General features: G+C 46.3%; 2 protein-coding genes across 2 annotated transcripts; one reads left to right on the top strand and one right to left on the bottom strand.

Annotated features, from left to right (window-relative positions):
- Nucleotides 1-14,901: 14,901 nt before the first annotated feature.
- otud1 (OTU deubiquitinase 1) lies at nt 14,902-21,466 on the bottom strand (the record flags this gene model as incomplete). Its single annotated transcript, XM_084454284.1, has 2 exons — nt 14,902-15,528; nt 21,383-21,466. The coding sequence occupies 2 exons, from the start codon at nt 21,464-21,466 to the stop codon at nt 14,902-14,904; spliced, it is 711 nt and encodes a 236-aa protein (XP_084310410.1).
- Nucleotides 21,467-21,562: 96 nt separating this feature from the next.
- On the top strand, nt 21,563-23,447 carry tgif1 (TGFB-induced factor homeobox 1; the record flags this gene model as incomplete). Its single annotated transcript, XM_084454274.1, has 2 exons — nt 21,563-21,787; nt 22,767-23,447. The coding sequence occupies 2 exons, from the start codon at nt 21,563-21,565 to the stop codon at nt 23,445-23,447; spliced, it is 906 nt and encodes a 301-aa protein (XP_084310400.1).
- Between the last annotated feature and the right edge of the window lie 3,821 nt (nt 23,448-27,268).

Below are 27,268 nucleotides of genomic sequence, written 5' to 3'. Positions count from 1 at the left end.
TGTCGTCATTTTGTAGGGTTTAAGTTGCCACCACTGTGGGGTTTAGTCCAAAATCCCTATGGGAAAAATGAATGGGATTTGTGAAAAATGCATAAAATAAGACTTGTATTTAACAGAGATTTAAGAGTCTGTTTTCTTCTAAAAGTTAAAATACATCATTGAAGATGGGTTTGGTGAATTTTGAAGCCACTTTTTTGGTTCTGAAGTTGATGTTGTTGCGATATATTTTAACTTTTAGAATTAAAAATACTTCTGGGAGTCCTTGTTAAACCTTGACCTTATTTTGGCATCTTTCCACAAATCTCATTCATTTTTCCCATAGGGATTTTGGACTACACCCCACTATGGCGCCAGGGCTAACTCACCAACCTACAAAGTCCTGTCAGACCTCACCACTCCATAGCAACGGGGGGAAGAGTTTTAATCACAGCGGGTTCTCATTTGGGCCTGAGACCGTGTCGACGGGGCACAGCTCCTGGCGGAATGATAATTACACAGGCGACTTTAATCTCTCCACCTTCTGAGTGGAGAGCTACTCTGGGGAGGCAGATTGTGCTGACTGGCCGACCGCGCAGGAACCTCGCAGCGCATAGATCTCCATTAGGGGCGGAGATTTGTAGTCGCTGCATTCACGCCCAGACCAACTCTTCCTGCCCCCCTTCTGTTGAATGGAAGACTTGGCCTCCATTTTGGAGTAAGGGAGATATTAATACTATATTAATAGTAGTTATATATATATATATATATATATACACACACACATACATACATATATATACAGTATATATATATATATATATATATGTTTTTAGTTTTTTTGTCCCAGGACTCAGGAAGGGTGCAGTGAGCATCCTGACAGCATCCACTCAGACAAGTTGAAAATGTTGCTGCTATGAGGGATGATAATGTGTGTGTGTGTGTGTGTGTTTGTGTGTGGCGGGGGGGTGTGATGCGGTGCGAAAGGAAGATGCGGCAACTGGCAGACGACCCCCTCAGACGTCATGGCGAGCCTCAGCGCACAGCGGGGTCACACGGACGGGGCTGCAGGGGGGACATGTGATCCGCAATCCCGCCGTCAGCAGGCCGGGTCTGCCAAACCGACAGCGCAGGGGAACATGAGATGAACATCATCAGCGCTTACATAACATCACTCACACACTGGGAGGAGACAGTGAGGAGAGACAGAGACAGAGAGACAGAGAGACAGAGAGACAGAGAGACAGAGAGAGAGAGAGATAAACCTTGCCAGGAGCACCGAAGGAGTCTGGGGAAGAGAGGCGAGCGGTGAAGAGAAAAGTCAGAAATAGATTTGGCGGTGGAAAACCAAGTCACACCAGACCATTAGCCAACAGGCTATTACGGGTGTGTGTGAGATGGTCCTTGTCATCAGCAGAGTGGAGGTGGTGGTGGGGGGGGGGTGGTTATAAAGCAGGCTTGGCTGGCGATATGCGCCGATGCCCTGAACAGTGCAAGGCACAGGATGTACCGGGGGTGGGGGGGGGGGGGGGGCTGTCTCATCATCGTGGAGCTCAGAATAGAAACGAGCTGGACACAGAAAAATGACCCCCGCAATAGAAGAAAACCCCACTTCAGAGAGAGAGAGAGAGAGAGAGAGAGAACGAGAGAGAGAGATGGTAGATGGACCGCACTTATATAGTTTTTATCCAAAGCCCTTCACGATGGAGGGCTCTCATTCACCCGTTCACGCTCGCCCAAGGACACTTCGACATGTTGTCAGGAGGAGCCGGGATTTGAACCGCTGACCCTCACTTCCTCCGCGGGGCTCCAGGCGCGCCGCTGTCACGTGGTCGGCTCGGTTTGAGCGAGGGCTCGCGTTCGGCAGACGTTTTTTGCCCTTCGCGGCGTGATGGATAAGGGGCGGGCTCAGCGAGGGGCCGCCTCCACACATGGTTTGGATTGGCCTTCGGGGGGGGGGGTCAAAGGTCAGACGGGCTCAGCCTCTCCCTGACACACGCCCGTACCGCTGCCTCTTCTCCGTGTCATAGGTGTGTGTACACAAGTGTTTCTGTCTCTCCCTCAAGCAGGACCCCCCCCCCCCACCTGTGTTTCCTGTGTTGTGAATACCGCCCCCCCTCCAACCCCCCCACCCCAACCCTCACTCTCGCTCACACACACACGCACACACACTCCCAAAGGTGCTTGAGAGAACCTCTGACTTCAGAGAGAGAGAGAGAGAGAGAGAGAGAGAGAGGGCTCCTTGGTGATGAAGTGATGAACTCACCCGGGGAGGAAGTGGGCTGATTAAAGAGAGAAGAAGGTGGGAGAGAGAGAGAGAGAGAGAGAGAGAGAGAGAGAAAGAAAGAACCCCACCCGCCCCTCCCTCTCTCCTCCACAAGGCTTGGTGGAAAGGGTCCTCGACACGTGCCCCCCCCCCCCCGTCTGGTCACCCCGATGTCTGATCCTCATTAAGCGCCACAGGAAACATCAAAGAGCAGTCCCAAAGCTTCTATCAGTCAGGAGCGCCCCCCCCCCCCACCAACCCCAAAGTATTAAGACCCCAGAGAGCCATCGGTGTCAAGCTCTCAGGCTGGAGGAGGCCGACTCAAGAACCCTGAAGGTCTAGGAAAGTTTGACTTCGATCAGAGGGGTCGTCTCGAGAGGATAGAGGACGTTCCTGCTCCCTGTCCTCTCCTCTTCTTTCCTTCTCTCCTCTCCTCGTTCCCTCTCTTCTCCTCTCCAGACAACTGAATAGGTCACACACCACACACACAGTATTGTTGTAGGTGAATTCCACATCTCTGAGGGTATGCACACACAGATTCACACAGACACTCTCTCTCACACACACACAAACACACACACACACACACACACAGATGATTCCTTTTCATCTTGGCACTGTGGACTTGACACTCAAAAAGTGAGTTCCTCTGAGGGTATACACACACAGCCTCTCTCTCTCCCTCTCTCTCTCCCTCTCTCTCACACGCACACACACACATATATACACACAAACCTCCATCTGTTTGTCATAGTCTGCTGGAGAAGTAGTATTTGAGGCCAAGTCTTTCACCCTGTGGTTAGCAGCATCACAATAGATCATTAAACGGCACTAGCCACACTGGTGTGGGATAGAAGACAATAACAGAATCCACAATGGACTGAGAATTCAAACCGCAGACAATGCCTCATCATGCTGACAACAGCACGATAATAAAAATCCACTAAACCTGTTTTGCAAGATAAACAAATGTCATTAATTAAACAAAGCGTGGTGTTGTATCTGTCCCCATCAACGCTGTGACTGTATGATTATCCGACAGAGCAGAACCACTGAGGCATCGCGACCTCTTGTGACCTCAGGGAGGGAGTGATGGGAGGGAACCATGCGCGGTAAGCAAGCATGTGGACGGGAAAGCACCTCAAAGTTCATCAGAAACGTCAGTGAGTCAGAGCATTTCTTTTCTGTAAAGTTGTGTCTCCTCTTCAGGGAAGTTGTGACATTTCTGGATGGTTTTTTTAGGTGCTTGGCCCTGTAGTACTGTTCATTTGAGGATGTGCATTTCTCTGCAACGGGAAAATAGGGCCCAGGGAGAGAGACTTTCTTTATTTCTTTATTTCAGATCCCCATTAGTCAGTGCCTCAGCAGCGACTATTCTTCCTGGGGTCTGGGGTACAATATACAAAATCAGATATCAATAAAACCATTATAAGCAGTAAGTAAGAAAGTAAGCTTAATTTATATAGCGCTCTTCACAGCACGGATGCACAGAGTGCTTTACAGTAATAAATTAAAATCAAAGGCAATACAACACAAGACAAAATTAAAACGACAGAACAGAAAAAACAACATTGCGAGCAGCAAGGAGTTATAGATGGCGGAAGGCCTGCCTGAACATGTATGTCTTAAGAAGGCTCTCTCCCTCTCTTCTTTCTCCTCTCCTCTCCTCTCCTCTCCTCTCCTCTCCAACCTATAGGCTCCACTATCAAAGTCATAGACCATCCTCGCTGTAATCTAACATCATATTTGGCTGTCACCTCAGTACCGAGCCCTCATCCCCAAACATATGCTGTTAACCTGCGGTCAGATGTTCAGGTGACCAGAATACCAAGTTCTCTGTTTCTGTTCTGTCCATCTGACCCTGCTGTGCACATCATTAAATCAATTTCCCTCAGATGTAGCTGGGCCCGTCATGTGCCTGCCTCACAACTGACCACCAGAACAGTTGGTGCTGAGGGTTGACCTTTGAATAGCGCTGCTACAAGGCAAACCTGTAGTGAATGCTATCTCAAGTGACACGGTAAATATCAGAATCACATTCTCTAATACCTTCACGCACGACTCGGTAAAATCTAATGAACTCCTCTGTTCAGTGACATTTCCCCGACGCCGCGGTGAATGAACACTGTTCGGGTACAAACAAAATATCTAATTTCAGCTCATCCTCATTTCCGCTTTCCCCAAGTCCTTTTGTTTTCAATCCAAGCCAACAATATTTCAGACTCAGATTTTGTGGTTATATTACTATACCTGGCCGTATTAGTTCAACCTGTCTAAGTTAGGGCTAGTTTGTTATTTCCTTCTTGGCATTAGGCCTAAGTGATTTTGAATGGCGGATGAAATAAAGTGTTTTCAATTCAGTCAATCTTTTGTCTTCGGATAAGACTCCTGGCAACGATCACGGCCTTCCTCTGCCTTTCCATGGCATGCTGGGATGTGACGGGATATTGGACCTGACATCTAGGCACGGTGCAGGTAATTACTAAACAAGGCTAAACGAAAAAAGCACAGAGAAAATTAATTTCCCTTTTTTGTGAGGGATGAAGTTTGGAAATACTCAAACCATGAACTGAAAGTTCATCACGTCTGCCAATCGAGCAAATGTTTCTGCTCTTTCTGTTGCATATTGTTCCTCCTTCCCGTGTTTTATTAAAACAAAAGGGCAACTTGCGTTTGAAAAAGAAAGATGAGCAAGATTGAGCGCACACTTACATCTGTAGGTGCTTTTTTTTTAGTGGAGTGGAAAGTGAGTTTGGCATTAAGCACATCTGAAAAGTGCTTCACAGCCATTTCTTCTCTCTCTACACCCCCGACAGCGCTGTCACACTGTAGCCCCTCCCAATCAAAGGCCTCCGTTCCAGTCAGACACGCCCACTCACTTCCTGGCTCCGAAGCCTCACATTTATCATGCTGAGTGCTGACTGGGAGTGGATTCATTCCCAACACTCCTCACACAGAAAATACCACACCCAAACATTCCAGAGCTACAGTATCTTATTTGATTTCCCAAACCTGGGTTTATATGACCATGTACATCAAGCACCATGGAATATGTCATTGAGCATAATAGCATAATTCAACATATTATACTGATGTGTGTGTGTGTGTTTGTGTGTGTGTGTGTGAGAGTGTGTGTGTGTGAGAGAGAGAGAGAGAGAGAGAGAGAGAGTGTGTGTGTGTGTGTGTGTGTGTGTGAGTGTGTGTGAGTGTGTGTGTGTGTGTGTGTATGAGTGTGTGTGTGAGAGTGTGTGTGTGTATGAGTGTGTGTGTGAGAGTGTGTGTGTGTAAGAGTGTGTATGTGTGTGAGAGAGTGTGTGTGTGAGAGTGTGTGTGTGTGTGTGTTAGCTCCAGTGTTCGTTTGGCCTGTCCTCCCTGGCAGTGATCTGGATCATTAGTTTCATTTGGAAACTCAACTGAATTAAATTGGGTAAATGAGAGACTTCACGGAGTCACCACACACACACACACACACACACACACACACACACACACACACACACACACACACACACACACAGACACACACACACACACACACACACAATACTGTGCATACACATACAAACGCACCCAATCGCACACAGCTGAACACTCTCCCTAACTTTCCAGCATGTTCGATATGCTCCCTTGAACATGACCTCACCGGCGTCTTCAAAGTAGAGGATATTGGACTTCTCACTCATCTGTGTAGACTGCAGTTTTCTTTCCCGAAGCCCCTTTCAAAAACAGTGTCATCGGGGCTGCCATCACAGATCACTAGGGCTTTGGGGAGTAAACAACAGAGAGAATGCTGTGACACGGAGCCAGATATACGCCTGATTCTCGCTAATCACCAAAGTAGCATGAGCGGTATTTCAAGAGTATTTCCAAAGGGAAAGGGAATCATTGAGTTTGTGTGGCCGGTTCAGACCGCCCTGGGGACGGCCATTTTGTTGATGGAACACCTTCTGTTGGGGTGTTTTAGCAGGGGAGCAATCTGCCAGCTGGGTTCTACTAGCGTACGGTGACAACAGAGATGATGAAAAGGTTTGTTTGCTTAACAGCCGAGTCCATAGGCTTAAACCAAACCTGTGCTGAGTAGGGCTGGGTTTAAAAAAACGATTAATCGATTCTGAATCGATTCTGAATCAAATGATTCAGAATCGATTCATGAATCCCAAAATCGATCTTTTATTTAATGAATGAATGAATAAATTAAGGAATGAATAGTTCATTAATTCATTCAAAGATTCATTCATTCATTCATTTTTGGAAATCAGTATCGATACCCAGCCCTAGTATTGATGTGTTGCATAACTTGGCAGTCATGTAATTAAGGTTACAGCTAAAAAAAAACAAGTTTTAGTAACACTAACCGAATCTTTATTGAATCGAATCGAATCGTGATAATCGATTCTGAACCTTGTGAATCGGAATCGAATCGATTCTTGAAATTTGAATCGATACCCAGCCCTAGTGCTGAGAAGACTTGTGTCTGCGGCCACTTGGCCGTTCAGGCTGGCCTCAACACCCAGTTGGCGTTAATGGCCTGGTGCTGAGTAATGTCAATGTGATTTCCGGACAGGTGGGACAGCATTACTTCACAATATGTGGTGTCATACAACAGGCGACGCATGAAGGTCCTGGTAGGGCTGTAACGATTATTACATAATCGTCAAACCGCGATTATTATATATATTTTTTTTAAATTAAATCTAAATCTGTTGCAGAGTTAATATGGTAGCAACCCTAGTTCAATGGAATTTTTCAACTTGTTGGCACTTGTCCTATACGTTCATAGCAACTAATGACAAGAGACACTGTATTAAAGAAGTAAAGAAGCACTGATGCATTGTCCACTTCATGTGCTATTTGTATACTCCAAATTTAATTTCATCTTAGTTTTTCAATGCTTTTTTTTATTGAGGAGGATATATGTTCTATGTAAATGTTGTGAACATTCATGATATTAAAGAGGCGTGGTTTTAAACCACAGGTTAACTTCATAGGCTGAGTACTTGTGTTATTAGGCCTACATTATCTGGTAAAAATGAGTCAGAATTCGGAACCCACCCACCCTCACTCACTCACTCCCTCTCTGTCTGTCTGTCTTTCTCTCTCTCTCACAAACACACACACTCTCACTCAAATCATGCAGACATGAGCATCAGTGCCAGGGCCGGCCCGTGGCATAGGCGAAGTAGGCGGCTGCCTAGGGTGCCAGATCCGCAAGGGGCCCTAGTGGTGTGATGTGAGCCCCCCGGTCAACAACTCTGACAATTATTGTAATAATCGCAATTATTTTTCTGACAATTAATCGTTAAGCAAAATTCATAATCGTTACAGCCCTAGGTCCTGGGTTCGATTCCCGCTTGAGACACCGTTAGCACCGGGGAGGCGAACTGTCCCCAAGGTTGTCAGGTACCCAGGTGGGGTATCTCCCAAAGGTTGTCAGGTACCCAGGTGGGGTATCTCCCCAGGGTGGTCAGGTACCCAGGTGGGGTATCTCCCGGGCCTTTCTGTGAGGAGTTTGCATGTTCTCACCGTGTTCCCGAGAGTTTCGCCCATAAATAACCCAAAACGAAAAACATGCAGAAGAACAGATCGCTAACGCTGTCCGTCCCTGACGAAGACGGACAGGAGCGCTTGGATTGGTCCCTGGGCACAGCTCGCGCACTGCCTACTGTCTAGTCCCGGCCGGCCCTGGCGCACGGACGACAGGATGGGTTAAGAGCAGAGACATATTTAATCGACCACAGGCTACTGCATATGTGTGTATTCATGTAGCCCATTGCACGTGTGTTGCATTGTGACGAATAAAGACTTCTTCCATAGGTTTTTCTCACATTGTAGGGATGATGATGATGATGATGATGATGACGACAACAATGAGACAATGGCTCGAGATGCAATGACATCACTCCCTTGTAAACGTCTGCTGCCGACCTGAGAGACCTTTCCTTCTCTGGAACCTATAGGACTAGCGAAAGCCCCGAGGAGCCTGAGGACAAGAGGAGACCAGGAACATCTGGTTCCTCTCCACATTCCACCAGCCTCCCCTCACACCCGCGGAGGAGGAGGAGGAGAGACGGAGAGAGAGAGTGCAGGAAGAGACAGAGAGAGAGAGAGAGCTCAGGAAGAGAGAGAGAGAGAGAGAGAGATAGAGAGAGAGAGAGAGAGAGAGAGAGAGAGACCAGAGCTGGCTCAGCCAAAAAACGTCCCCCAAGAGACGAGTGTTCTTTTAAATGGGGGAATGACCCTGACTGACAGGACATTGATTGCACTCTGGAAATGCCTCCATTGTAGGGTACTGCCACGGAGTTGGGAATAATGGCAAAGAGAAAAACAGAGAAGTGAAGCAGAGGAACAGAACATACCATGACATCATGACATCAGATGACAGAGTGCACCGTATGTGTGGACTAATGTAAACCATGGAATACTTGACATGCGTGAACATTTGATAAATAGTTTCAGCTACAGCAAAGGTTCTTTTTTTGTTAAATACCATGAAAATCTATCCCACCCATACTTTGCTCCAGTTCCATCACACTTCAGTCATGTGTGACTCCCAAGATGGCTAGTATTGTGTCGTCACGTGTGTGTGTGTGTGTGTGTGTGTGTGTGTGTGTGTGTGTGTGTGTGTGTGTGTGTGTGTGTGTGTGTGTCATACAGATTCCCTCTGGCTCAATGTCACTGGAATGGTCTGAATGTTTGGTTATGTTACGACTTTGCATGAACTTCATTAAACCTCACGCCTGTGTTAACTTCCATTACGCTGACAACTTCAAAGCACACACAGCAGATGACCCAGTTAAAACTCAACCATCTGAAAAAGGGTACAAATTAGATAGATCATCTCAATAAATGTCCAATAAATGTTGACACCCAAAGTGGGTATATCTTTTAAACTGACCAAGGAAAGAAACAAAGAACAAGAAGGTTGACACAATTGTGTTATTACAAATAGTCAAAGCATTTCAGCACTACAAAAAACCCACTTGACATCAACTCAAGGCACTGTCACCCCCTCCTGATAAAGCTAACAAAACAAGATCATGTGTTGCTTCAAGGGGAGGCAATGCAGTTCTCTTAAATCTTATTGTTTCATATTGAGTAACTTAAGAGCCTTGAGGGATCGGCTTTCAATCCCACGTGAAAACAGCTGCCGAGCATCTCTGGGGGGCGCGGCTATTTCCAGAAGAACAGTGGATCATCTCAAGTGCCCCTCCCTAGAGCCAGGCAGACAGGCAGACAGACAGACAGACAGGCAGACAGACAGACAGACAGACAGACAGACAGACAGACAGACAGACAGACAGACAGACAGACAGACAGACAGACAGACAGAGAGGACGGCTATGAGGCCAGAGCATTTCACACCTCCCATTTACTAACACACACACACACACACACACACACACACACACACACAAACAAGAGGACGCCACTTTACCAGCACGTTTAGAGAGCTAATACAACACAGACGCGTAAAACTGCGCTCTCAACTTCTCATGGATGAGTTGACACTTGTGTGAGTTAAGTATGTTCTATGGTGCTGTGAAGCTTAATGTCATGAGACAGACCCCCCCACGCCCTCCACCACAGGCTGCTCATGCTAGCATTGGCACACAGACTGTCTGCATTCCTGTGCAAGTAAAGAGGGACATAGTGCAATAATGATTATTCCCACAGCATTTGATCATCTCTCCAGAGTGGATCCTTGGGACCCATGAGTGAGATAGCAGGCTACCATGTTTAATGTTACTTCTGCACATCCTGACAAATGAAAGCTGATAAGTGGACAGATTTGAGCGGACAGACTGCCTCTGGGTCATAGGTAGAGGTGTGTGTGTGTGTGTTTGTTTGACCTCGTACCAAGGAGGATATCACGAGTAAGTTAATACCCACAGCCATCATCCCCTGGGCAAAGATCCTAAATCCGTTCATGCCCTTACCTACCCGTCTATATAACGGTTACAAACAAACACTTGTGGGACTCTGGCTAAACCTTAGGTAACCTGCCATCACATTCCTGCAACGGCATTAATTGGGGTAATTTCTGGAAAATAAAACATCAGCAGTCAGCTGCGTTTCATCTGTGCGCCTTTAAACAAAGTACCCATTTCCCCGAGGCGCTGTGTGCAGCAGTCGGCACCATTAGCATATACCATACCTCAAACCTCATCTAACTCCTTCGGAGAGGGCGACTTCAGCTCCACTAGCTCAAACATAGTGACTTTCGGTTATTTTAAAGGTGAACAGTTGATATATGGAACTGGATGAAGTCATGGATTAACTTGGGGCTCCTGCTGCTATTCAGGTGTTGCTAGATCATGTAATGATACCCCCCCCCCCCTCGTCTGAGTCAGACGCGATGCTTGCTCCACCCTGCGGCATGGAGAGAGAGACGGAGACAGACCTTCACCTCTAGAAGCACAGCAGCTGTGCCTTAATCCTAGGGTGGTATGTGTGTGTGGGGAGAGAGAGAGAGAGAGACAGACAGACCTGGACCTCTATAAGCACAACAGCTGTGCCTTAATCCTATGATGGAGAGAGAGAGAGAGAGAGAGAGAGAGAGAGAGAGAGAGAGAGAGAGAGAGAGAGAGAGAGAGAGAAAGGGAGAGAGAGAGATTGAAACTTGACACTGTCATCACCTGGCACTAGACCACAGGAAGAGGGGGGTTGGGGAGGGAGGAGGAGGGGATAGGGGGAGCAGTATCTGGAGACACTACTGAAGAGGCCATCTTATCATTCCTTCAAGCGCCAAAGTCCTTCTGAATACAACCTGAGTCCGGCAATGCTGCCCTGCTCCATAATCGCATGTGACATGCACGCACGGTTGCATGCGCGTGACAACATCTGCACCTGCCAGAACTCACACACCAGTTCAATGCAACTAATTGAACTGGTCGTGTGTAAGCCCGCTCTTTGCACAGACTGGCAGACTTCCGTGGCGCTCACGTGACCGGTCACTCATCCTGTCACCATGGAGATGGACTCAGCTTCTCATCCCACACAGAGAGCGTGAGCGCGCCGCAGCACAGATTAGAGGAAGCTACAGCTGGAACCAGGCGCGCAGATTGGCTGGGGCAAGGGGGGGCACTGCCCCCCCTGGTGGCCAGATGCGCAAACTGTCTGCAACGCGTCCAAAACATGTATTCTAGAGACTGGGTTGCGACCGGATCAGAGAAATGCACTGAACGGCTCCTGCTTGCGTGATAATTGATTGTGCTGATTCCTCATCCAGTTATGGGTGGATGGAAAACTTTCAACTGAATGTTCATATTGTTCTGATAATTTCGGCTATAGCAACATAAGAGTGGCAGCTTTGACAGCAACCCAAACATGAGCTAATCCCATAGCTGTAGGCCTACCATTGCTAGCCATGAACGAACTGTTGGATACTGCACATCTGTGCAACGTATCCATTGTCCAGTTGTCAAATTGATTATGCACGCACTATTATTCTTTTGGTGATTATTCTTTGATATAAATGCAGATAGGCTACATGTAGGCAATTGCTGGATTCTAATACGCTGTTTATAATGACACATCCCGACATTGAAGCATGAAAGGCGTAGCATACATTCCGTTTTAGTTTTTGGAAGAATTTATTGGAAAATATTGTTTGAAGTAGGCCTAGGCTATATTGAAACGAATTCCAAATTTTTGTGCTAATGGACGGCGCAGCGGAGGCGCAGTTGAACGAAACGTGGATATTGGAAATAATAAGCACTATGTTTTTAAATGTTGTAGGGCAATCATGCAGCTGTAACAGAATATGCGCATTCCAATGTATTTTACCACTATAATCCCTATTTGATGGGGGGGGGGGGGGGGGGGGGGGGGGGGGGGCTGGGACTGACTGCCCCCCCTTATCAAAAAGTCAAACTGCGCGTATGGCTGGAACTATTACAGATCGCGCAAGAATAACCCTACGCCATAACACCGCATAATTTAACCGACGCACAAACACAGACACGCACGCTGAGTGCTTTAGTCGGAGTAGTGTTGCCAAGTCCCTTTAGGGCATTTGTTCGCTACAATCAAGTCAAGCATAGCCTAGGCCTACAGTGAGATCATATGCATGTGGTGTGACACTGCAGGCACCATCTGGTTCTGCCGAGTTAGGCACAGCAATCATGACATCTGTAGGCTATTGCCTGAAGTTATTCATATGACCACGGGGTCAGAAGGAACATGCTAACCCAAACCATTTTACACTAATCTGTACACGCAACCTTATTATGTCTTGGATTATAAAAAGTGTGGGGAATACTACTGTACACACAAAACCACCACATAACAGCCTACCCAAAACCACTATAATTGCCTTAAACGCGCTGATAGCCTACTGGGGGAGGACGATGAAGCTCAAGCATTATTCGTTGAGATGCAGCCACTAAAAACGCTAGTTCTTTAGAGTGCCCGCTTTAGTGAAATATTGTGTAGCCTAGACTATGCGCAGACATTTGAGATAGCTATAGATAACAGTGATAGGCTACAACTGTCTGGCCGTAGGTGGCTAGTTATAATGCACGACTTAGGGGATGTTTGTTGTTGTTGTTAAATTCATATTTAGGCTATTTAACCTATGCCTATTTGTCACACCTCCGTTCTCCAATTCTCCGAGGTCATTGTGAAAACTCCAGAGTAAACAACAACAGAAAGCAATAGGAAACTATCCTTAAAGCTTGTTGTAGGTTAGCGTGACCTAGGCTACACTTACTGTATAATTTGGGGCTTCCTTTGCGGTCACTGGTCGGAAGATCTGCGAACTGCACCCGATGTCCTGACATGGTCGATATCTCTGAAGTCGCGAAGCACGGCCGCACACCGCCGTCGTTTCTCGTTCGTCTCAGTTGTTCCAAAGTATCCAACAACTTCGAAGATTGTGCCGTCTCACTAGTCGACCGTCTGCTGTCCGTTTGATGGGCATACGGTGTGTTTGTTCGCATCTAAACGGACCGCCTGGTCTGTCATTGAATTCCACCTCTCCTCACCCTGACAGTCGCAGCAGACGCCGATACTGCAGTAACGGTTTGTCCGTCCACGCTCACCTGGCCGCGCGCCCTGCTAGTATAGTGACTGGCCGTGGAATTCTATCTGGACCATCTGTACAGACAGAGTATGAAAGGGGGGGGACGGGGCTCACTGACGAAACATGCTGTTTTATATGCATTAGGCTATAAAACTTTTCCTGTAGGCACATGACTGCAGAGTTACGTCATCACAATTTAGCTTTCTGAATAGCCTACTCCTTGTGGCCAATCAACTATGCACAGGCCACCCAGTCTCGGTTATGTGTTCAGTCGGTGAATGCAGTCTGATTATGAATCTTTGAATTTTAACTTACATTAACAGTTATTTTGTAGACTACTCTTCTGTCAAAAATGTAGCCTGCGGGATGATTATCGATTCTCAGCGACAGCCTGGCGTTCAATACAGGCGCGTTCAATACCTAGCCTACTGGGGATCAGTTCATTTTAGAGTCTAATACGCCATCCGCTGGTTGTTCGGTGGAATGTAGCAAACAGCCAGAGACACAATAATTGATTTGGCCTATAGCTATCTGTAATTTGCCTATGGCAGGAGTCCAGTAAGTAAGGTGTGGATCCCTTATTAATCACTGCCCTCTATAATACCAGACTTCAATAGTCAGGACTGTTTCACCCTCACCATGTGCGAGTGTTCAGAAACTAGGCCTACTTTCAGTTCATATTTGACCATGCCTGAACATGGGTCAGTTTTCATCGGAGGTCACCATATTGCTATCAGAATGGGCAAAATAATTGCAACCATTTATTTAGGCTAGATCAGTTATCACCAAATCTTTCCATAGACATACAGGAGGATTAGGATAAGTCTATGCATCAGGACATGCGTGTTTACTTTTACAAACACTTGAATATTGCACACCTTTGGCATGTTTGCACAATCTAGTCGTGCTTATTGTATTGTATAGCCTATTTCGATCTCTGTATATTTTGTACTGTAATTTTCTGTTTAGTCTGGGTTGTGTTAGCCTAGCCTATTGTGTGTGTGTGGCTGTGTAGGCCTAACTGTAGAAAACAAATCGTATTAATTTCATTAATAAGTAGGGCCAAGTGTAGGCCTAGCCTATTTGAGCGAGTAGCCTAGTCTACAAATGAATAGGTACCATAACACCTGTCATGTCAAAAGTTTATTTCAAAACATTTTCGCTGTGCGTCAAGCACTTCAATCGGGACACAAAAGCATGGGAATACAAAATAACAGCAGTGACCCAGCTAGAATACAAATAAATAAGTGCTTTGAGCCAGGAACAAGAATGTATTTCAAGTATTTACTTGAAACATTGCCTAAACACTTCAATGCATGAAAAATAAAGGCTCTACGGATTCAAGCATTGTGTAATTGATATAGGCAATATACAAACTGCGAAATATGAAAAAAAGAAGAAGAAAAAAGTACTATGTGCACTGCACTTCAAATCTGCAACAATACAAAACCTGGAGAGAAAAATAAATACATAAATTACGGCCATGTTGACGTCACACAGAATCAAAGTGCAATCCGTGCCTGGTAAGAGGGCACGCGCTACCTCCTCGAGCAGACTTGTGCTCTGGGTCCTACAGCTTGACCGTTGATTTGTGTGCATTGTCCCTGATAAATAAACCAATAAATGAAATGGAATTTCACATGGGTCCATTCTGTTCAATGTACATTTTGGACAGCGATGCTGCCATTGACTTTGCTAGCTCTTCGTCCCGTTCCCTTTGTATTTGGGAATGGCGGCACCAGTCCTCATATTCTGGGTTGGGAAGACACCTGTCCAGAAGAACGTCGTAGTGGCCATTGCTGAGCCAACTCAACCAGATAGAGGATTTAGACGCGTCTTCTCCGCCGAGATAATGAACCATAGTCGACACCGTGGGACTCTCCAAGCTACCCCCAGTTGTCAGGTGGATGTTCACGTTCAGCATCTGACTCATTGCCAGAAGCTCGGGATAACCAGCCCAGGCGCCCTCCTGCGCTGCGTTGATCAGGAACTCCCCAACATCCCCCTCGATGATGGGGCTAAACTCATCCAGGTGGTCGGCTATATGGTACATAGTCTGTTCTCTCAACTCCTTGTGCATTGACTGATCCCCGTACGCGGCTTTACACACCGCCCTGTACAAACAGTTGCCGTCTGGGATGATGTGAAATCTGTACTTGTGCTTTTCCTGAAGGTATTTATTCTGTTTTTCCACCTCGGCCAAGTACCGAGTCAGCTTCTCGTTGGTGTAATCTTTATCCGAGTCTCTGTGGAGACACGGCTCCTGGAGAACACGGAGTTCAAATACGTGGTCAACTGATGTAAAGTCCTCATCGCCGGTTACACGCGCGTTTTTATCCAATGCTGTTCTGTCCTGTCCTGTTTCAGTCGCACTGTCCTCCGTGTTCTGCTTGTGTTCTCTGTTCGAAATGTCACTTTTCAAGCAATTATTCTCGGAGGTTTTCTCATTTGCGGTAGGTCTACCCATCCTCTCCTCACATTTTGTGTATCTAGGTTCCGCCTTTCCACTTTTGATCACATCATTTTCAACCAACTCTTGACATTCAACAAATTGATCCGCTCTATTTTTCAAGTGACCAATAAAGTCCACAATCGGTTTAGTATCCGACTGTCCATCACGAGTCGGACTCATGGCAAAAAGTAAAAAGGAGTCAGGAGATGACCGTTTGGTCCTGGACCCCTTAACTATATCAATAGGCACAGACCTCTCAACTCCGTCGGGTCGACGAATTATTATTTCAGCAGTTGACGTGAAGTATATTGGCTTTACTGAAGCAGCTTCATAGCAGGAAAATGCAGGCATGTTTCCGGCAGAGCGAGTTTCTCCCACTGGATCCCCGTTGGTCGCCGATGGTGTCTGAGTTCTAAATTCTGATTTAGTAGTCGCAGAGGAGCTCGTTGTTGTCGTGGTCAAGTTCTTGGTGCCGCTTGTGATAGTAATCGAAACTTTTCGAGAAGATCCGGGGTAATGTGTCAACACACTGCTGTACAACTGCATTTTGAACGATTCGCCTTTATACAGAACGCTAGAGGCCCGAATGTTACGGAAAGATGACAACACGCACTAAAAATACACCATGCCATCAGCAAGTTGTAGGGAACGTCGTTTCCATGGATCCAAGTCTTGTTCCCGTTGTCACACAGAGGAGCGAGTTTAAACAGCTTGCGTCACCGCGGTTCCCCTAAATTTAGACCCGAAATGTGTAACTAGATACTATACGCTTCAGGCTATGTCACGGTTAACGGTTGGAGATGCACACAACACGATACTGAGGTATATTCGCCTACCTCGAAGAGAATGCGAAGGATTTGATGTGTCATAGAACACTCTGGTATCTTCTCTCGTTCCCGTCGTCCGCGTCTGGGCGGCGTCGTTGGAATGGAATGCGCAAGGCTTGCCAAAAAATCCACAATTACGCGCAGGGTTAGAACAACAAAATATTCATAAATCGAATTCAATCCGTTTATTTCCACAAAGGTTAATAGAAACATTTGACTGACACTCAAAACTATTTTAATAGCGTACATCTTTATCCACTAGCCTACATTAAATAGCCTATGACAAGCAGGGCCAACGATGTGCGTAAAACATCAATAGAAAGGAGTTGGAACTACAAAAAATAATTTGAATATTTGAATACCCGAACAAAATCAATTTTGTGATGTGGATTTGTTTATCTCAAAAATCCAACGGTCTATTTAGCTGGTACCTTCTAGATTAAAGACATACAAGAGGCACAAAAGGTCAAAGTGCATAAACCCAATCACTGACGTACCTGCGCACCTATTTAGGCCAATTCGACAGTTACGAAGCAACTGAACTGGTCTGATGTCATGGGCTTAAAATAGACATTACTCATATCACACAGATATCTACTCATATCACACAGAGATCTACTCATATCACACAGAGATCTACTCATATCACACAGAGATCTACTCATATCACAGAGATCTACTCAAATCACACAGAGATCTACTCAAATCACACAGAGATCTACTCAAATCACACAGAGATCTACTCAAATCACACAGAGATCTTATTGCTCTCCATTTAAACATGTCAGATGTCAAGTCACTGAAATAAAACCAATCCGTTTTTTTTTTATTCCACATGTTCATAATGGTTGGATAAGGGGTAGTGTTCTATTTTGGAAATTTAGTCCTATTTGTGGAGTGTCTACCATGAACCTGAAACACAGAGACCATAATTTCACTGATCGTTCAAGTATTGAGCTAGCTGACATTTTTCTGCAGGCTCTCACTGGGCTACAATGGAAGTCTATTGGGCACCTGTAAATGTGTTGAAAAACTATCATGAATGTGCTTTTCTGAGACGGGAAGCACAGGGTGTAATCTTACCCATCTCAGTATGCTCTCCTGTGAAATGTATCGCAATCCCAATAGTTTTGTGTTTGCACTTAGTCCTCTGTGGGAACAGTGAAAACAAGCGCCAGGGGAATGCCAAAGCTTCCCAAGCCAAGCCATGCCAAACATGTAAAACATTTGGATTGCGATACATTTCACAGGAGAGCATACTGAGACTGGTAAGATTACACGCTGTGCTTCCCATCTTGGAAAACCACTCTATAATAGTTTTTCCAACACATTCCCGTATGCTTCATTGACTTCCATTGTAGCCCAGTGAGTGCCTGCATATATACTGCAGCTAGCTCAACTGGAACGATCAGTGAAATTATGGTCTATATGTTTCAGGTTCATGGTACAGACCACAAAAAGGGTTAAATGTTTAAAATAGCAAACTACCCCTTTAAAATGGCTAGTCTGTAAATAGCCTACACCTTCAACGTAAAGTCAGCGTTTTCTGAAGCCAAGCGGCACTCATTTCAATGTTATGAATCCTAAAGTTCATAGCTCAGTTAGTAGAGTGGGTCGTTCAATGATCGAAGGGTCAGTGGTTCGAATCCCAGCTCCGACTGTCCACATGTCGAAGTGTCCTTGAGCAAGACACCTAACCCCAAATTGCTCCCAGTGAGCAGGTTAGCACCTTGCATGGCAGCTGCCGCCATTGGTGTGAGTGTGTGTGAATGGGTGAATGAGAGGCCATTGTAAAGCGCTTTTAGTGCCGCTAAGGTGGAAAAGAGCTATATAAGTGCAGTCCATTTATCATTCACCGGTCATTAAACTAAAACGTGTAGCCTAACAGAATCTGCCCAGCAGAGGGCGCCCATGCGCCGTCAATGACGGGGCACTAAGCTTTCACACATCTGTTATTCTTCAACACATGGGGGCGACAAAAGACAAAATAATGTAGCCCTCGAGAGCCAGTGGATACAATGAAACGTACTGATTGTTTCATTCAACATATTACACGGTGTAGCCTAGAAAACAAAGAAATGCATCGATCTAACTCACTGCAACAATATTTGCCTTGGCCATTAATGCAAGACACCACTACATTTGTCTTTATCAAATCCAAAGGTCTATTTAGTTGGTGCCTTCTAGAAATGCACAAGTTGCAACACTGTGTTGCCTACAAGTGCATGTTTTTTCCGGCGATATTTTGACAAACAACGTCCTTGTTACAGACTACCACTACCTTGGCTTTACTTGTATGGTGGGTTATAGCCATAGCCTTAACAGTGACCCATCAGGGCAAAAACCATTTGACATGGACACTGTCACGTAATCATACTGTAGTTCATCGTTTGAACACGTGGGCCGTTGTTTTGCGCAGACTGATGTCATGTTTACAGCCGCCGCCGTGCTGCAGTAGGGCTATCAATATCTGTCCACCGACACCAATGCGGTATCACGGTGGAGAAGGCGCTATTTGACCATGCTGTGTTTCAAGATAATGCCACAGAAAACATCGAAAAAATCATAGCCTGCTAGCGCGCTAGTCTACACTGAAGCACATTATCATGCTGCCAATGCACAGAGGACGCAGCGGAGGAAAAAGGCGCACATGGCAAAAAAAACAACAACCTGCCACCGTCATCCATGCGTCCCCTCGGAACAAAATCAAAATAAATGCACGTAGCCTAGTATTCAGCTCAATCTAAGCAGCTAATATTATTTTCCCACATACTTCCCAGTGACATCAATAGTTCTCCATTAAACAATGTAGGCCTAATTAAAGATAGTCTAGAAGCCTAAGGCTGCAGACCGCATTATTTACAGATGTATAATATGACTACAGTTTTATGCTGCAGCTGCAAGATTGTATCCATGTCAACGTACGAGCCACGCTGATGTCACTGATTTTCCCTCTTCCCTCCAAGTGGGAGGATCTCGGAGCGTTGAGTCACGCAGCTGTCAAAGATAGCTGTCACCCAGTTTCATGATCAAACACACATTGAATGAGAAAGGCTAGCCAAGCGAAGCGCACATATCAGGTACCCGATCTCAGCTAATACAAACGACGGCTATTCCACGACGGAAAGGATATTTAATGATTTAAGATTTTTTAACCATTTGGAGTATACGCGTGGGATATCTGGAGAAAAAGAATTGCAAGGTCTAAAGACGAGGGAAAAAAAACACTGCGCTTCGCTCGTCGCCAACGTGAAAAGGGGATTTTTGGAAGGACATGAAGACTAAAAAGGGTACGTTGCATTCTTATTTGGACAACAGATATTTGTGCGAGTATTGATACGAGTCTATTCAAGATGCAGATATTGCATTGGACTGAATAGATTGCTGTTTTTAATGCAAGCATGGAGTCTATTGTTTCCGCTCCAGACAAAACGGGGTTTTCTCCCATGTGCTGACGGAGGTGCTGTCAAAACTGATACATTCTGCCCATCTCTAGAAAAATGAATCATGTTCTTGTGCGATAGCCAACATTTAAAAATGAGTTGGTTTAAAATATATTTTGTGATACACTTGAGGATATCGCATAATTATTTTGTTTACAATAACTTTTAGCAGTTACGTGCAAACTTGCTCTAAGCAGTATTCAATCTTTTTTTTTGTTCAGATGATGGTTGATTTGTCACGCATCAACGTCGCTGTGTGGTGTGAAATGCAGGCCTATCCATTTTATAGATGTTTCATTGCTAGCGTTACATGAGTTTCTCGTGACATACTTTGGCAACATGTCTCTAGCTTCTTTGAAAGTCTTTGTCTGGCAGCAAACTGATAGGCTACTACTTCAAACTGTAAAGCGTACAACGTGGAGAAAAACTTACTTTTGACTTCTAAATGGCCAAACTCTGAGCTACATAACATTAAATCCTGACCTCCTTTGTGAAGTTGTCTGCTTTCAGTCTGCTAGTCTGCTCTCTCGCATTCTTCGACCTCGTGTTACAGAGCACACAATGGAACAACTTTTACACGCTGTTTAAACTTCTAAAACAGATCCTATCGTAGCTTAAATTTTTCTTTTTGAGTTGAATATGTGTAGTACTTTGGAATAAAGTCGTGGTTTAGTAAAGTTTCTTTCAAAAACTTTTCAGTTACATTCAAAGAGCAGGTCGACGGCCAAGATTCTTTTGTTTAGTCTCGAGACGCAGATTTGCAACAGGTTCCCCTTCCCCCTCCTCTGCTCTGTTCGAGCTACGTAATTACCTCATCCTGTGAGAAGTTTCTTATCCGTTCCTTATCCTTTTCCCACCACTCTCTCTCACGGCCAGACTGTTGACATACATTACAATAATGGTTATTTAGCCTACTATCTCCATAGTTTTTATTGATCAACATGGATTACATAAGACATGCATTGATTAAAAAATAAATAATAATAAAAAAAGTCATCTTAAAACAATTAGCTAATATGTCAAGTTGTAAGATTTTCATTTAAAGTTGTAAAAATACAACTTTAAATACAGTTAACTTAGGTCCAGGAATGTCAAAAAATGACACTAGGCGTTCGTAGGAGAGCTGAGCGTAGGGGATATGCGGGAGACATTTGTTTGCCCCTGTAATGGCTACCTCAGCTGTGTTATGTCCTGCCAGCTTCCTGACCTGTATCTCGCAGTGTCTAAACACACTGCAGTGTTTGTTCTGTACAGTAGGCTAGGGCCTCCAGTATTTGTCGAGGCAGGTTTTATAACTGACACAGCATCAAAGCTCCCTTTGTGACGTCCCCCTCCCCCTCTCCCTCCCTCCCTCCTTCCTTCGCATGAATCACATGGCTGAACTTGACAGCTTGCCTCTGACACATCAGCTGCGTCTGAGACAGCCAGCGTTTGGCTGGCTGGCTGGCTGGCTGGCACACAGTCGGTGGTTCGTAGCATAGCGGCTGACAAGCCCGGCTGTTTGTTTGACATGGCGGGGGGCAGGCAGGGTGTTCAATCCACTCATCCGTCTGCATATTACCCCCCGCAGGCATGATGATGTTGTCGGGGAGCGAGACGGACGACGAGGAGAGCGTGGATGCCCCCCTGGACCTGTCGTCCGGCGCCGGGGTCGGAGGGAAGAGGAAGAGGAGGGGGAACCTGCCCAAGGAGTCGGTGCAGATCCTGAGGGACTGGCTGTTCGAGCACCGCTACAACGCCTATCCCTCGGAGCAGGAGAAGTCCCTCCTCTCCATCCAGACTCAGCTGTCCACGCTGCAGGTAAGGGCCCGGCATCGTAGGGCTCCAGCTCCTAAGGGGGTGGGGGGGTGGGGGTGGGTGGTCCTGGGGAGGGAGTCTGAGGACATTAAGAGCCGGGGAATGTTCAGAGACCCGTGACCTGGCGAGCGATGAGACATCAGAAGCCACTGTACTCAGGGCCTGGCTGGTCGTAAAAAAACAATGACCTTGTCTGAGAATCGTTTCCTGTGCTGTAGCAATTGTTTTTTTGTTTTTTCTACAACACATTCACAGAGAAACCATGACACATCCACAGTGAGCAGCGAGCTGTCCAGTAAGCGCACAGTAATTGCTTCCTTTTAGTCTGAGACGTTCTCAAGTGAATACACATTGTGAGCGCAGGCAACCGAGCTAACTGCTCACTCACCCACTCACTCTCTCTGTCTCTCTCTCTCTCTCTCTCTCTCTCGCGCTCCTCGTGTGGTGTGGGCTTGGCTGAGGCAGTCTGTCAGGAATTTCCCTCCCTCCAGGCCTTTTCCAACCCAGCTGTCTGGGAACAATACAGAGTCGTTTAGAGCGAGGGATCCAGGGTTCTCTCAGCTCTCGCCGGCCAACAATAGACTGAGCCTGAGAGAGCAGGACAGGGGAGGGTGGAAGTTGACTTGTCTCTTCACACAGATCACAATGGGGTTTAGAGGGCGAAAGACTACCTAGCTTTAATAGTTGTTTTTTTGTCTGTATGTGGCGATAAGGAATACAGCGCAATCGACCTTCATTCTTGCCTACTTAGAAGTTACTGCCCACGTATTTCAAAGTGACCTGTTTTAATGGCGGATTTCTCTCCTCCGGGGATTATTAAAGTCGATTTTATCGTACGTTGCATCGTAAAAGTCGATTTAATTGTACGTTTATGTTAAAGGGACGAATTATTAAGTTTGTATCCTGTCAAGTTTTGGAAGCATTTCAAAAGCGAGGTGAATTGTAAGCTCAGGGTGACTGACTCTGGGCTCCTCCCCTCCAGGTGTGTAATTGGTTCATCAACGCGCGGCGACGACTCCTCCCCGAGCTCCTGCGGAAGGACGGCAAAGACCCCAACCAGTTCACCATCTCCCGGAAGGGCAGCAAGGCTGGCGACAGCTTCTCCGATGGCTCCCAGTCGCCCAAGCATGGCGCCGCCGCCGCAGGCCCCGAGGACGGCTACGACAAGCGCGCCCTCCACCCCTCCAGCTTCGAGCCCGCTGTGCCCAGCGTCCTGCGGATGGCCGCGTCCCCCTCCCCCTCCTCCTCCTCCTCCTCTTCCTCGCCAACCTCTGGCTCCGCCCCCCCCTCCCCGCCGGCACCGGCTCCCCCCCGCCCTTCCGTCATCTGTCACACCACTGTCACGGCGGCGATGCAGCAGGGCGCCCACGCCCAGGCTGTCCCTTACTTCCTGAGTTTGAACACAGACAGGGCGGCCGAGCTGCTGCTCCGGTGCAAGGAGGAGGGGCTTGGGGGCCACCCTGAGAAAACCACTATCCCCCTCACCACCACCACCACCACCACTCTGGAGGGCAACATGAGCCCCCAGAGTGGGCTCTTCAACACCCCGCCCCCCACCCCGCCAGACCTCACCCAGGACTTCAGCGGCTTCCAGCTCCTGGTGGATGTGGCCCTCAAGCGGGCGGCCGAGATGGAGCTGCAGGCCAAGCAGCTGGTCTTGTAAGAGGCAGGAAGGAAGGAGGGAGAGAGAGGGGAAGAAAAAAAAGGAATTGAGAATCAACTCATTTCGTCAGTCAAAAAGGAACTCGCCTGCGAGTTCGATTAATTTGTTGACGCGCAAACCGAGAACAAACACACGCCTGGTCATTTCTGTTTTTGGTATACCAATCAAAACTGATGAGGATTTTTGTAAAAGAAAGACAAAGACTGTATTAAGGTGCCTTGGCTAGTTCTTGTTTTATTTCATATACATGCGTATGTATCTATCAGTGTATCTTTTTTGCACACGGGACCAAAAAAATGTTATCGGACAAAAAGCTGCCTGTTTTACAACTTTTCTTTCTTCTTTTTTTTTTAAAGACAAAGTTGCGAGGGGGAGATTGGTTCCCCCCTCCTCCTTCCATCGATCAATCTCAGACGGGATTGGTCAATTCCAGATGTGTTCCACGTTTTACATTTCAGAGATCGGGTCGCGATTGGTCTGCCTCGTTCTTTTGCACAATAGGACGGGGGGGAAGGTCATCTCAGTGTCTTAAACATACTTTGCTCTTGGCATCTATGAGGAACTCTGTCCACTACTGTAGAAAAGTGTTATGTGTTTTCATCATAAGAGTATAGTTTTGTCTCTGTTCTGTTTTGTTACTATTTTTAAAAAGACAGCCTCTCTTGGTTGATTCATGTTTTCCTACTGAGGGATGTTCAGTTGAACTATGTATGTAGCAGGTTCTCAGAACCTATCCTTTCACTCAGAGTAGCAATGGCCAGTGGACTGGAAGTATAACACTAAATAGGTCTGTTTTGCATTTATTGTATTTCAACCAGACAGAGAGAGCATTTCGAAATCACCCCCTCTCCCCCCAAACAAGCGTTTCACGTATAAAAGGACCATGTGTATAGCTAATGTGACATGATACCCCAATGATGTGATTTCTTTTCATACCGTGCAATGTTTGTGGCAAATAGGGGTCACATGGGATTCATAAATAAAGTTTTGTTTTCTACAAATGTGCTCGCCATGTCGGTGTCATATTTCACAGGCGTGTTCTCTCGTTATGTTATCAAGGCTGGATTCTAAGGGAGGAGAATCTTTCATCGGGTGCTCACTGGGATCACACCAAGCCACACAGGTTCACACGGGGGGAGAGATTGTCAGTCGTACCTCTGGCAAACTCGCGAAGCCCAAAATTGTTTGGCCCAGGGGCATAAGAGAGGCTGCAATGAACAGGTGAGTCAGGTACGCGACTGAAGGTACGGAAAGAAAAGGTAGAGCGAGGACAGGGTGTTCTGCTGGAGACATGTTTCCACAAGCTGTCCAGTGAGTCACCCTGAGATGTGCCTGTGTGTGTGTGTGTGTTTACAAAAGCTCTCGGCGATTAGCATAATCCTGCATAAATTTGAAGTGCTGTGAAGAACGGCAGACGCCCAGTGTTTCCTGCCAGGATGGGGGGGGGGGGGGGCGTCGTGTCTCAATACGCTCCATGCAGACACGATTAGGACAGAGAGGATCCTGGGTATTCACAGGCCTGATACAGCTACAGCTGCGCCCTCTCTCTCTCTCCCTCGCTCTAATCAGATGGCCTCAATTAAAAGGCCTTAAGATCTGTGTTTTTATTTGGACAGAGATCCAGTCACTCACGCATCCACTGTTGTTGTTCCTTGTTTTGTGTCGGATGTCTGGGTTCTGTTTTAGCCGAGCAGCATGAATCCATTATTTCTCCATTGGAAAAAAGTAGAACCCGAAGTGAAACTGCCGAACGAACAAAAAAAGCCTCATATTGGTTTGTCTTTGTTATGACGCTAGAGTTGTGCCTGAGTGTCAAAACATGATCTTGAGCAGACACACACACACACAATTTGACCTGGTCACAGGTGCACGCCAGCTTGTCAGAAGCGGCAGGTAGGTCCCAGTGAAGGAGCTGGGTCTCTTCCTGAAGTAAAACACTGATGAGGGTCAGAACAGCCAGGAGCAGGGACATCTGATTGAGAGACCTCAGAACAGCCAGGCCTCAGGAGGAGGGACATAGAGACCTGGGGCTCAGAACAGCCAGGCCTCAGGAGGAGGGACATAGAGACCTGGGGCTCAGAACAGCCAGGCCTCAGGAGGAGGGACAGACCTGGGGCTCAGAACAGCCAGGCCTCAGGAGGAGGGACAGACCTGGGGCTCAGAACAGCCAGGCCTCAGGAGGAGGGACAGACCTGGGGCTCAGAACAGCCAGGCCTCAGGAGGAGGGACATCTGATTGAGAGACCTGAGGCTGAATGTCGGAAGTCGTTTTTAAGAAGGAGGCAAGGAGGGAGGATGCAAGTAATCAAGGACAGAAGTAAGGTGGGAGGATGCAAGGATGTAAGAGCAGGTGGTGAGCTAGACCCACCCAGCAGTGCAAGGGAGGGTGTACGGAGCTATACGGAGTATACTATGTGGAGTATAGTATAGTGGAGTATAGTAGAATACTATACTATATTCTACTCTACTATACTCCACTGTACTATACTCTGTATAGTGGCTGTACTCTACTATACTCCACTATACGGAGTATAGTACAGTGGAGTATAGTAGAGTATACCCACTATACAGAGTATAGTATAGTGGAGAATAGTAGAGTACACCCACTATACGGAGTATACCCACTATACGGAATATAGTATAGTGGAGTATAGTAGAGTACACTCACTATAGGGAGTATACCCACTTCTTTATCCACAGACACACAGCACACCCACTTCTTATCCACCACTGATGTAAAAACGGAAGAGTTTCAGAGCGTTTGCTGTTATAGTTCACCCACTTCTTCAGTCGCCACTCCACCGCAGGTCCCGCCTTCTCCCTCCGGGCTCTGGCCACTGAGGTCAGCCTGCCGCCTGCCCGGCTTGATTGATGTGTGCGAGTGACGAATCGCCCAAGTCCCCCTGTGTGCGGAGGGCGGCGGGGCTTCCGGGGCCAAGCCGAGGCCAGAACTGCTGTCTAATTGTGGGGTCCCGCCTCCGTGGCGGGGGAACGCAGCCTGGGAGACCAGAGCAGCCTTCTAATCTGCTGGAACTGTGTGTGAAGTGGGAGCACATGTGCAGAATACATGCAGACAGCCACAGCATCAATGGCATTAAGTTATTTTTTAATGCTGATAGATTTTCATACACGTGCCATGACATCAACAGTGTAATAACATTAATTACAAAATGTACTGTATATCTGCTTAATATGTTATTTGATTGTTGTCTTTTTTTACATTTACATAGGGAAACATTCATTTATGTACAAATGTTCATTTGAGTGGTTTTCTTTTTGTAGCTACATCAGCCTGCCAGAATTGCCAGTCTTTAGTTTGGCAATTACCCACAATCCAACATTCTGTTTATTTTGAATCCCTGTCATGGCCAGGTATACTGATATGTTAATATAACAAACATAAATAATTCATTTTTACCAATAATTCAATTAATTTATACAGGAGTTGAAATAAAATGTATCAAAAGTAGCTTGATCTAATGACAAAAAGGTCCATCTAGGGCTACTTGTGGAATGCCATCTAAATGTATTTTTATCTAACCAAAGAAACTAAAAACCAGACAGTACAGTAAGCTTATCACAAGAATTCCATCACAAACAAATCTGACTTTTCTCTATGACAACTCAGTAAATAACATTGTTACCTCTCAAAAATGGCAAGAGATTGTTTCTAGGCTTTATAGGCATCTATCAAGTATGTTATCTAGTATAAGAGTTTAAACATACTGCTTCCTGGTAATATCCAACAACTTCTAATAATCAGTACCGCAGAATGCAAAGCAACATTGCCCAAGATTGTCCCCAAATCCAAGCTGTCTAAAG

The sequence above is a fragment of the Borostomias antarcticus genome (assembly GCF_949987555.1).
Source record: "Borostomias antarcticus genome assembly, chromosome: 2".
Taxonomy (NCBI): Eukaryota; Metazoa; Chordata; class Actinopteri; order Stomiiformes; family Stomiidae; genus Borostomias; species Borostomias antarcticus.
The sequence above is the reverse complement of the archived record's forward strand: the minus strand, read 5'-3'. Positions and strand labels throughout refer to the sequence as shown.